The sequence below is a fragment of the Topomyia yanbarensis genome, chromosome 2 (genome assembly GCF_030247195.1).
Source record: "Topomyia yanbarensis strain Yona2022 chromosome 2, ASM3024719v1, whole genome shotgun sequence".
Lineage (NCBI taxonomy): Eukaryota > Metazoa > Arthropoda > Insecta > Diptera > Culicidae > Topomyia > Topomyia yanbarensis.
In genome coordinates this window covers 334,583,704-334,595,735 of record NC_080671.1, presented here as the reverse complement: position 1 = coordinate 334,595,735, position 12,032 = coordinate 334,583,704, and the positions used below count along the sequence as shown (strand labels likewise).

General features: G+C 38.3%; 2 protein-coding genes across 2 annotated transcripts in view; both read right to left on the bottom strand.

Moving 5' to 3' along the window:
- Positions 1–253: 253 nt before the first annotated feature.
- LOC131680600 (uncharacterized) lies at positions 254–1,665 on the bottom strand. Its single transcript, XM_058961314.1, has 4 exons — positions 1,304–1,665; positions 1,071–1,239; positions 712–1,011; positions 254–652 (listed from the first exon to the last, which is right to left on the bottom strand). The coding sequence occupies exons 1-4, from the start codon at positions 1,663–1,665 to the stop codon at positions 254–256; spliced, it is 1,230 nt and encodes a 409-aa protein (XP_058817297.1).
- A 4,452-nt stretch (positions 1,666–6,117) lies between these two features.
- LOC131680599 (uncharacterized) overlaps positions 6,118–12,032 on the bottom strand; it is a 34,100-nt gene continuing 28,185 nt past the window's right edge. The window contains exons 10-11 of the mRNA XM_058961312.1: positions 6,911–7,079; positions 6,118–6,849 (exon numbers count right to left, since the gene is read on the bottom strand). Of these exons, the coding sequence (XP_058817295.1) occupies positions 6,145–6,849; positions 6,911–7,079 (874 nt within the window). The 3' untranslated portion in view covers positions 6,118–6,144. The remainder of the gene's footprint in view (positions 6,850–6,910; positions 7,080–12,032) is intronic.

Sequence of the window (12,032 nt, the reverse complement as noted above, 5' to 3'; positions counted from 1 at the left end):
CAAATCGCTTACACAAGATGTGATGTACACCCTGCAATAAATAATCGTATAATGCTGATGCAAAGTAATATTTACTAAATAAAAAAGGTTTCTCTAATTAAGATTTAGTATGCGAATAAAAATCGTGAAGTAATTTTATTATTTCCTAAAACAATGGTGAGTTAGCTATCTACATATGACATCAAACATTATCTTGTCCAATGCCGTACATAGCCATTCCGTTGTACTGCCGAACCACTTTGTACTCATCTCTTTAGTCCAGAAATCCTTTATGTAGAAAGTACGGCAGTAGTGGCTCGATCAACTCCCGATATTGAGGATTGTTGTACAATTGTCTACGGTACGCTTTGGCATCCTGACTGCATCCTATCGCGCTTGAAGCCGCACTGTAGTCGGCAAAAAGAAACGGCATGAAACAAGCGGCAATGATGACCTCTAGGAATCCAAACTTCAACAGATCGCTGTTAATTTCGAACAGAGTTGGAGGTGTCCCCATGTGTCCAACATTACGCAAAGTTTCCGTAAATCGCTGATGATAGTAGTATATGAGTTCCTGTTTGTGATTTTCGCGGGTTTCCTTATCACACACTAGATAAAGCAAGTAGAATAAGTCAACAGCCGGAGATCCCCAGAAACTAAGCTGAAAGTCGATCTAGAACAGGAAAGAATTCTATCGTAATGCGTTGAAAGTATTGTTTTCGATGAACTCACGAAAAGAGCATCCAGAACAGATGTCGTATCAGCGAATAATCGAACCAGCATATTGTTGTAATGGAAGTCCCCATGATTCAATACCTTGAAACTAGTGTTACCGTTGTGCTGATTGAAGATTTCCACACCACGCTTGATAAAGTTTGGTTTCAGATTGAACAACTTTTCGGAATATTTTTCGAACCCATTCCACTTGGACAACTCGTCAGCAAAAATTTCGAAATTTTCTTCCATGAACTTGACTCCCTCACTAGGCTTCTCCTTGAACAACCCATCTGAGTGGTTATCTAAGTTTTTGTTCTAAAACGGAATGAAACAAGCAATCAAATCGTTGATAATAAATTGATCACGAGACGTACGGTGACATCTTTGTTCAGGCAGTATGACGCCGCGTGGAATTTTGCCAATTTCGCCGCGATAACTTTGGAGTTCTCCAAATTTAGCAAATGTTTGTAGGTCTCAAACTTTCTAGGAGTAACATCTTCTAGAACGATAACCGGCTGCGGTTCAGCAGATGCAAACATAAGCCTAAAATAGCGGACAGACAAACTTCACCATAACCCAGTCATTAGAAAACACAGTCGGTGCATACTTTGGACATAGTTCATAATTTTCCGCTCCTGCCTGCTTTAGTAAATCTTGCATCGGGTTGATCACGTTCCGGTACTGGTGTACTTCATTCTCGAAAGATGAGTTATCGGCAAATTTATTTACCTTTGATGTCACTAGCTTGACAATTAGTGCGATCGGTTCTATCTTGCCCTGGGACCGATACTGAACATTGGCCCTGTAGATGGTACTGGCGTAATGCTCACCAACGTTTGCATGGACGCAGAGGAGCAAATCTTCGACGGTGAGATTTTTATCGTTTATACCTTGACGTAGAACTTTCTCAAAGAATGCAGTATCCAGCCATCTAGTGGGATCTTTTTTGGCTAAAGTTTCACCAGGCATTTCAGGGAAATGAAGTGTAAGGTACAACACACGAAAATCTGCCGAATATGACTGAATTGTAGCTTATCGGGTTGTATGCCATTTATAGCACTATCAGCCTTATCAGTCGGGATGATATGGATGCATATAATCCTGATGTGATATAATTTGTGTTCATATTTATTAGCATTTGTTTTGATCAAAATCATTCCGGACGTGCCAAGAGAGTCGTTGCATTGTGCTGTACATGGTTTCTTCAGAAGGAATTTCAGTTAAGTTATGGAGGGTGTCTAGCGTGTCTCAGTTTCAAGCTTTAATTTTTATTCTTTTGCATCATTATAATGTAGATGGTGAGTGTTCAAAACAATATCTGATGAACTTCATCGAGGATGCAATTGCCAAGATGGAAATGGAAGAAATCATCGCCCTTCATGACGCGCGTTACAAACAAGCGGACAGATAGACGAAGCCTTCCCATCGTGACGTGGTGAGGCTGACCCAGCGAATGTTAGGCGAATTCTAATATTCTTTTTTTTGCCATCCTTAATGACTGGAATTGCCTCGTAATTACAGTACCAGGAAGTACGCCAGGAATTAATCGGTTTTTAAATCGATCTACCACATTTCTCAGCGGGTCCGTACAAGTGAAACCCGTCTCGGTAACCACGCCGTTAACTTCCACGTGAAGTGCTGGGATATTGACCCCATAATCCGCCGTACAGCGACGATAACAAGCAATCGTATTTGCTTGCTTTAAATTACTTACCATAACGCGCATGCGGCCGTAACTTGCTGATGTTCGCCACGGCCGAATAATATGCCGTTAGGTACCGTGTAATTGAGCTCCGTTTTGGCGCATCGTTCAATGGGCGCAGCACAAGTCAGATAACAATGGAAGTAGATGGATGTATGGATATAAAATATATATAAGAATGGCTCAAAGGGATTTTAATTAGCGAGCACAGCATTTCTGGAGTTCTTTTTGTGGTCTCAAATGAGTGAGAATTATAGGAGTGATTGATTGCTTCTAGGATTTGCGCATTGCGTTTAAAGTTCGTGTGGAAAGTAGTATGCGAAAATGTACTTTTTGGTATTTCCACTCATACAAATCGCTATTACACTCAAGTTGAACAATTGTAATCTGGAATTAACAACTTTGGCGAAAACTGTAACTTGTTAGAATTTTTATAAAAAGAAAGATTACAAGGATTTCAAGATTGAGAGGTTAGATTAATCGCAGAAATTTATTAACCTATTACTGCTCAACTAATTTTTTATTCGCAGCACAAATTGAGCTTTTTGGGCAAAAGAATTTAAACTGCCATTCAAATAAAACTATTTTTATGCACAAACTAGCTGATATAATAAGAAACAGCTGGCAAAGGCGTAATAGCTGGTTTAGGGAAAAACACCCCTCCCCCCCCGCACAAGTATTTCATTCAGATTTGGCAAAATGGAATGTTCTACAAAAAATGTGCCTAATATTTTAAATGGAATTCTATAAGTTTTTTTGTAAAAGAAAGTGAAAATTGTCGACTGACTGGCTCGTTGTGGAGGCTAGGTCTACCGCTGAATACTACATTCAGTAGATTGGGATGTGCGGAGAGTTAAATGTTGTTTTTTGTATCTTGACAAAACTGGGAGCTAATTGGTTCACGAAACAGACATCGGTACCTAGAAAAATTCCACCGCCGGAGAACTCTCAGTCGGAGTAGGCTAGTGTTTCACCACCTGGGAGCTAAACGGCTCGAGGAAATGGGTATCATTTTGGAAGAAATTCCGCTGCCAGGGAACTCTCAGTCGGATTCAGGTGAGTTTACCGCTGGGGGACTATCCGAGTAGATTACAACAAAACTGGGAACTAAATTGCTCACGGAAACCGGATTTAAATGGCGTGCGGTAACTTACTGCTGGGTAATATCCTAGTGGAGTTCGGGGTTAATTGGCTCAAATATGCAGAGGATCTATATAGTGTAATAGACGGAGATAAGGACAGAAAGCAAAAGGAATATTGGAAACTAAATGGGTGAAAGGTCAAGCCATTTCATGGATTAGGCAGAAGGCTTCGTGATCGCCCATGTTAACGGCGTCTTCATGTTACGCGCCTTCAAGGTGCATAGTGGAACAGTTCAACATAATGTTGGAACAGTTAATTGAGCAGTTAATTGGTTGAAAGGTAGTCATTGGTGGTGTTAAACAATGCCTGGGCTGTGGTGTAGGGGCAGTAGAGTAATCAACACAAGAGGATGTAGCCTGTAGGGAGCTCTAGTGATGTTTGACATACTATTATGAAAGGAAGGTTCCTTTAGCACATTTCGAAGAGATGGGAGGGAGTTTTTCATCGACGTCACATTTTGGAGTCCTACACTGACGGTGGACATAGACTAGAGAGTGTGTACTTATACCCATAGCGACCACCACGCGATTCACTACCACATGGCCCAACGGAAGAAAGACTGCTGCAGCACGGAGAAGGACGACCGGCTAGCGAAAGTGAAAGACGAAAGCCTCTAGCAAAGATCTCTTTGCTGAGGTACTTCGGCCGGACAGCGAGACCGAGTCCGTTTATGCGGCTGATCTATCAAGTAGGATTGTGACGCTCAGTACGCTACGCGCTGCTTTCTCTCAGAGCCGGAAGCTGGGCTCAGAGAGTAGGATCGCAGAAGGAGAGAGGAGCGCTAGGCTGCGTGTCGGGAAGCTAGGACCGCTTTAAAACGGGAGATCAACCTTAGCAAGTCAGATTGCCACACGGACCTATGCCGAGAAGTAGACGCTAATCCCGTTGACGACAGCCAATATGTATCCGGATAAGCTGAACATAATCGTTGAAGGTCTTATCCCGAAGCACGGTCCAACAACCTGGCCACTGACACCATACAGCGAAGAAAAAGAAACAAACACGGACTATTTGCAAGTAACTAACGTCGAGCTCACAGAAGTGTTTAGATGATGGCAACTTATCCGAAATGTAGAAGATACAGAAGCCAGTGTTGGTGGAAAAGTCATGTCTGCAGGATACATCCGGAAAACTAATCGACGACAGGTTGAGCTTCAACAACCTGTCAACTGATTGGATTGCGACTAAACACCATCGAGGATGATGAGTTATGTTCTTGCAACGTCCATGCGGTAGACTTGAGTGGAACGCCCAACTTTTAGCAGCAAAAGACAAAGGATTTTTCACATTTCTTTTCGATCATGTTCATATGAGCCTCCCTAAATCCTAGTTTTCCGTTCTAAGTATATAACTGATTCGCTCTAAAATACCTATCCGTCTTTCAGTCTCTTCAGTTCTTCAGTTGCCAACATAATCGATACAGTAGGAGTTATTCTTATAACCTACTATATATAGTAGGCTGGGCATTAATAGGTTAATTCTGTCAATACCTACTGTAAATGTACCACCAATAGCTACGTTTCAATTCCAAATATCTCACAATCTGTTCATCGCAGTGACTTGTAATCTTCGAAAATTGATTGACCTTTTCCGATACTATTTATTACATGTGTTATTAGCATTTGCTCAATCAATTGCCATTGAATCATTCTACAAAGTGAAAATTTTATGCAATTAAAATAGCCTTCCAAATAATTATCAAGAAGGAACCTAAAACAATTCTTAGGCTAATAATTCTAATGCAAACTTTAAATATTTTTACTGATACATGTATTATCCGTTCCGATCGAGATTCGACAAACAATTTATTTACGTGTTACTATATTTTAATTGCCTCAAGGTTCTACTGTATCGATTTTGTTGGTTATTTTCGGCAAATTTGAGACTAAGAGAGACTAAAGCAATGAAATTGAAAGAGGGATGGGTATTCTAGAATCAGTTATAAACTTAGAACGGAAAACTAGGACTAGGCAGGGTCATATGGACATGATCTAAAGGAAATGTGAAGAGTTTTTTGCCTTCTGCTAAGTAGAAGTTGGGCGTTGCACCCAAGTCTACCGCATGGTCTATGGTAGAACATGACCCATCATCATGTTTTACCGCCGACGCCTTGTTATTTACGTGTCTTCACGGAAAAAATCCGTTCATAAATTCATGAACAAAAGGTCACGATTTCGTGAACTGAACGATTTACGAAAACCGTTACCAAGTTCATGAAATTATGAATAACAAACCTCGTAATTATGAAACTATTTGTGTGTTCTAAAAACCAGTTCGCCCCGAATATATACATGGCGCTTCATTAGAATGTTTGGGTTACTGTTGCTGTTCACTGGACACGTTTAGTTTTTGTTGTGATTCTTGTTCGTGATTTGGGAATACACAGTCAACAGTCAAACCTTGTTCGTGATTTCAAGAGCTTATTCGCGATTCTTGTGAATTCTCATGACGTTACTACAGCCCAAGATCGAGTAACCTGAAAATTTGTTCAAATTCGGTCATGATTCCGAACATCCGAATTGTTTTGACTATGATGACAATGATATTTTTTTATTTTAAACGAGAATATGTGGAGGTATACATTTCAGTATCTTTATTAATCCTTAATCAAGGTAACCTTTCCGGTCGAAATATTTCAACAGATATTCCATTCTTCCCCTATACTTCGGTTGACTGAAGATAATTCGTCGGAATTCTACCGCATCTTTAGAAGAACCTAGCAAATTTCCTATGTCCGCATTTTCCGTATCCTCGATCAGACGTAGTGGTATTAGGAAGGTGGCGAACATGATTCCTACAAACCCTTTCCGCAACATTTCCACTTGAATATCTAACAAGGTAGGCAGTTTCTTGCAGTAACCCAATTGCACCAAGCAATCCACCAGATGCGAGTGGTAGTATTGCAGCAAAAGATCAAATTGATCTGTGGTAATATCATCCGCTGAAGAAGTGAACAACAGGTAACTAAGATCGATCGCAGGGGAACCGAAGAATCCAACAGCATAGTCAACCAGGATACAGTCGATGGCATTGCCCCTTCCATCGAATTTATACATCACATTGTTGACCCAAAGATCTCCGTGATTCAAAACGTTGAAGGTGGAATCATCGCGGGTGTACACCTGGCAGCCCTTTGGAATGACAGTTTTTTCTAGAGCGAACAGCTTCTGCGTTATGCTTTTCGGAGTTGTTTGCCAACTTTGTGCCTGTTCCGCACAGCTGACGATACTGTTTTGAAAAAGTGAATAGAAATGCTGCACATCTTCACTGATATTGCGATAGTGGTGATCTTTCATGGTGTCTTCGTCCTGTAAATGAGAGATAAGTTGAAATGTTTGTCCATAAGTAGTTTCCGTCCGCAAAACTCACCTTGCTAAACAGTACCGCTGTTGCGGCATGGAATTTGGCGATCTTTTCCAAGACCATTTCCAATTGAGTGTAATTGAGTCCTTGTTTCCGGTCAGCTGATCGGAAACCACTTTGAGCTAAATCTTCAAAAATTAAATGTTTAGGATTCGTCGAGCATACCGCGTGAGCACTGGAATGTAAACAACGATAAAAAACAATATTTTCAAGATGATTCTATCCGCATACACTGGAGCCAGTTTCTTTGTATATCCAATCGAAGCTAAAATTTGCTCCACCTTGGGCATAACGTTTTGTAAATTGCTATCTCACGATGAAAGATGTCATACTCGTCGAGAAGGTCCGAAAGTCCTTCGATTGCTAGCGAAGATTTAATAATGTACGTTTGAGTTCTAAAAAAGAAAAAAAAATGCTATAATCCCAAAAAAATCGCTTTTAATTCCTAACTCTAACAGTGTGATGAGACTTTTTTGTGACACAAAATGTAATGCGAAATTTGTGTTTTCTCGATCATGCAGAGTTTGATATGAAACACCATAAAATTGCCTATCCAGATTTTTGTGATCTTCAACATTTTCAATGTATAAATGTTATTGTACCCTTAAGTACTCGCGCTGTTGTACTTAGTACAACACTTTGAGAATTTCGTCATCATTTTATTGCGAAAACTTTGTGTGCCTCAGATAACATGTTCTGGGCAAAGTATAATCATTTTTATATCTCAAGTGCAACAATAAAATTGGAAATTGTTTGTAAATGGAACAAGCTGTATGGAAAGTTCTACAAAACAACATTCTGTACAAAATTTCTCGTGATTTCGAACATATTTTGTTATATAGAGTAAAACTTATTCAGAACATCAAGAGCTAGCCTGTGGAAGACCGAATAGTTTTAAATTCTGCCCCTAGGTAGTGCCATTGAATGTGTCATTTTTTTTCAGTTTGCTATGTTACAAGATCCTCAATTAGTAGAAGGTCGATGTACAGTAGACTGGTTCAATTTTTGACTTTTAGCTCCACCAGGCTCTACTGATTCCTTTTATGGTCCTTAGTAATTGTGCAAATTTTGGTACCGATTGGTTGTGTCTACGGACCCTCTAAAAATTTCAAAGTTTATATGGAAAATCGGTTAACATTGAAAATAAATTCTTAAAAAATCACCTCATCAATCAATTAATCAAAACACTATATATTTCTAAAGGTATTCTTTCACTGAACACATTCGAGGAACATTGCAAGTTTATGAAAATTCGTTGAGAAAAGTTATTAACTAAAGAAGCAGTATGACTTCAAAACAAGTGGATTTTATTAGTAAACATAGCAACCCCGTTTGAACAACTACATCGTTATACAAGTGTAAACTAGACTTGCCACCCACCGCTCGCGTATGGCACATACAGCTATTCGACGACCCCGTCGATCTCTACTGCCAAATAAGGTACATATGCCTTAAATTGCTTTGTAAAACGCTCGCTGCGAGCAATCTGGTTTGCCTGGTCGAGGCCATTCACTAATATGCGTATCTTATTAGCTCTAACACGTGTTATCTGAGCTACGGCCGGGTAGTTAGCAGTCAGCTCCCGTGAGGCTGGAAAAAGACCACCCAGGGTCCATTTGAACTGGGTTGGTATGTTTTAATGCGAGGAGGACTGGGGGAATCAGGGGAGGGAGTAATTTCTGGTTTATCCGGTAAATCCATGGGAATATCATTCTAATCCAATGTTACTTCGCCCTCGGCCATTTAGGCACGAGGATAGCACGTGGTGTAAACGAAAGATGAAACTTATATTCAGGGGAAAGGGATCTAAGAAGTAGCGACCGATCGGGGGAAAGGGAAATGAAAAAAAAAGATACTTAGCTTATATAGCGGCTTGTCCGGTTATTCCACTATTCACTTCACCAACCTAGGCACCGGCGAACAAAGCCTGCCTCAAACAATGGTTGAACTTCACAATGTATATATATATATATATATATATATATATATATATATATATATATATATATATATATATATATATATATATATATATATATATATATATATATATATATATATATATATATATATATATATATATATATATATATATATATATATATATATATATATATATATATATATATATATATATATATATATATATATATATATATATATATATATATATATATATTGATTTACTCTATGCACAGCACAAGAAAACGATCTGCTTCGATCGAGAGCTCAGACGATTGTGTAGTTGTAGAATATCACCGCTCGAGATATTCTTAACCATGAACCAAACACTCTGTATACGATAGAGCTCCCTGGTTTAATACCTGCAAATTAGTCTGCATACTCGCACTACTTGAAGTGCGTTCGGAAACTCATCTCAGTTGATTCTTTTGAGACTGAGCAATATGTATATAATTTTGTTCGATCGCATCCGTCGTCTTAATCCTCTACTTTTTAATAGTCAAGCGCCAAAATAATATAAACTCAAGCGTTTCACCCACACCTGATTTTGATCATGATTTTTGAAACTTAAAGAATTATTTAAAAAATGAAATAGAAATTTGTTTAGTAGGAAATGCCGCCCCCTGATTTTGCCGCTCGGGGCGGTTGCCCCCTTCACCGCCTCTTAGCGCCGCCACTGGAAAGGATATTATGCTTAGGGTTCGTCGCGGTTGCGGTAATTACCGCAACCGCGCGGTATTTACCGCACCCGCACCGCAAAATCTGCGGTGCGGTGAGACACTTTTTCCCGCAGATGCGGTGCGGGAAAGAGCTTTTTACCGCAACCGCACCGCAAAAAAATGATAAAGTGATAATTTTGATTATTCTAATTGATAATGAAAGAAAATCTAGCTGTGTCCGAAATATTTTGACGCTATCATTTTTACGACATATTTTGGACTAGTTATTTTATACTTCTAAGTAAAACTTCATAAACTAACCATGTCAAATACATAAAATGCAAGATCCAAATAAAGACAAAATTATTAGATCATTTAAAAACAATACATGCTTACTCTTAAATCCAATTTAAAAGTGAATCACTTCTCTCGATTTCTGTTGGAAATCGTGGAATTATAAATCGTTTTCGATATCAATTTGGTAAACACGTGATCAAACGTGATCACCCTAGTAAGAAATGTAGGTGTTTACAAAATTTTCCTCCTTAGGGTGAAATATAGCATAGTGCTTTCGCATAGGCCTCCTAAGCCAAGACAAGTCTCGGCTTCACTGTGTCTCATCGGCATAAACAGAATTTCTGCTCAGACGGGACATCACGTTTGATCAGTCGTTCGATTGAAGCACAAAGTGTGTTTTAGTTTTAATGGATTTGCGTTAACCCGGCGCTAATCTATTCCGACAAAAAGTTAGTGTCGGTTTCTGATGAGGCTAAGCCAAAACGCAACTGTGTAAGAAATAAGGATTTGTGCCCTCAAGTGCACAGACTGGTTTACCAACAAATTTTCACCCTAGTGAGAAATTTTGGTGCTTACCAAATTTTCCTCCTTAGGGTGAAATATAGCATAATGCTACATAACTTTTTTTCGCGGACTTCCATTCAAATTTACTATAATTTTGTACCAAATTAGGTCCTAATATTTTTCAGTCAAGACTATTTTGTAGCTTTTTTGAAGCTTTTGTTGCCAAATACCACATAGTTTGACTCCCGTTCACTTCAATTGAAGTTTTTGTAATTGGCTCTTTGGCAAAATATTAGAGGAAAATATATTAAATGCTAGAACTTTCGAACTAGCATTTCGAAAATTACACTTCATTCATTTTTAAAGGGAGCAATCTTAGTTTTTAAATGATAATACATCTGTTTCTTGAAGAATGCGGAAGTTGGAGTTTTGGGATATTTTTTCCGTAAAACCCCCTATTTTAAAAAAATCATTTCTGCTGTATGCTACAAACCGTACATTTTTTGCAGTTTTCCTAATGTTCAATAATTCTGTGCCGGTTGAGACCGGACTCCTGATTAGATGTAATGCATAGGCAATTTTTTTTTTCATCAAATATGGCGTCGTTCTTATTAATGAAATACAATATGTTTTTATTTCACTGTATTGGAATATATGCGCTACTATATAGAAGTACTGGTATTTCCACTTTAAATTTTTTTTGGTGAAATTCCGTTAAGAATGAAAGGTGGCTTACTACGTAAATGCGACTTCATTTCTTATTACATTTTTATTCCACATTTTTCAATTAACTGAAGGGTTGCTAAAATAAAAGTTTTCCTATTACTGCAGTAGAACGTTTTTGAATGTATAATGTTTGCCTTAAAATGTTCCATGTTTTTATTAATAGAAAATGCAAAATTCGATTTTTTCATAAACATTACATTCTGAGGAGTCTCTTAAAGTTAAATTTCGTGTGAATAAGAATAACATTTTATTATATATGGTTACACAAATGTACAATTTTTCAACACCATTTTTAAAAATATAAAAATTTTACCGCATTTACCGCATTACCGCGCGGTGCGGTGCGGTAAATAAAGTGCGGTTGCGGTAAGCGGTGCGGTTTTATTATTTTTTTGCGGTTGCGGTGCGGACAATGCATTTACCGCCCACATCCGCACCGCGACGAACCCTAATTATGCTCTATGTAGCAGACATTACCGTTAGTTTATATCGCAGTATTTAAATAAGCTACATATAGATTGTTTATTCACTTTTGTTGCTTTTTGGTACGCTGACTGCATCGTAAATCAATTAACGAATTCAACAATTTGGCGACTTGGACACAATTCAAGCCATTGTTCAGAATCAAACAGCAGAATAACAAAGGAATGGATTCAAGAGTGCTAGAACATGACTCAGTTTTTGTTCCATATAGAACTTCCAAAAATGGCTGAATGAAGATATGAATATGTCGGCGGGTGGGCCGTTGATAGTTGATCGGATCGAATTTTTCTGTTTTGCTATTTTTGTGATATCGATTTTTACCGGTTCTATAATTTCCAGTAGCAAAAATAGAAGTTTTTTTTTAAATGCGTAATGTTTTCCCAATTCTAATCAACACATTTGTGCAATTTTCAAAAGTCCTTTTGATACTTAACGTAATAGGTTTCCAAAATAATTATCTGTAGATATTTTTTGCTATTGAACATAAGTTAATTTTT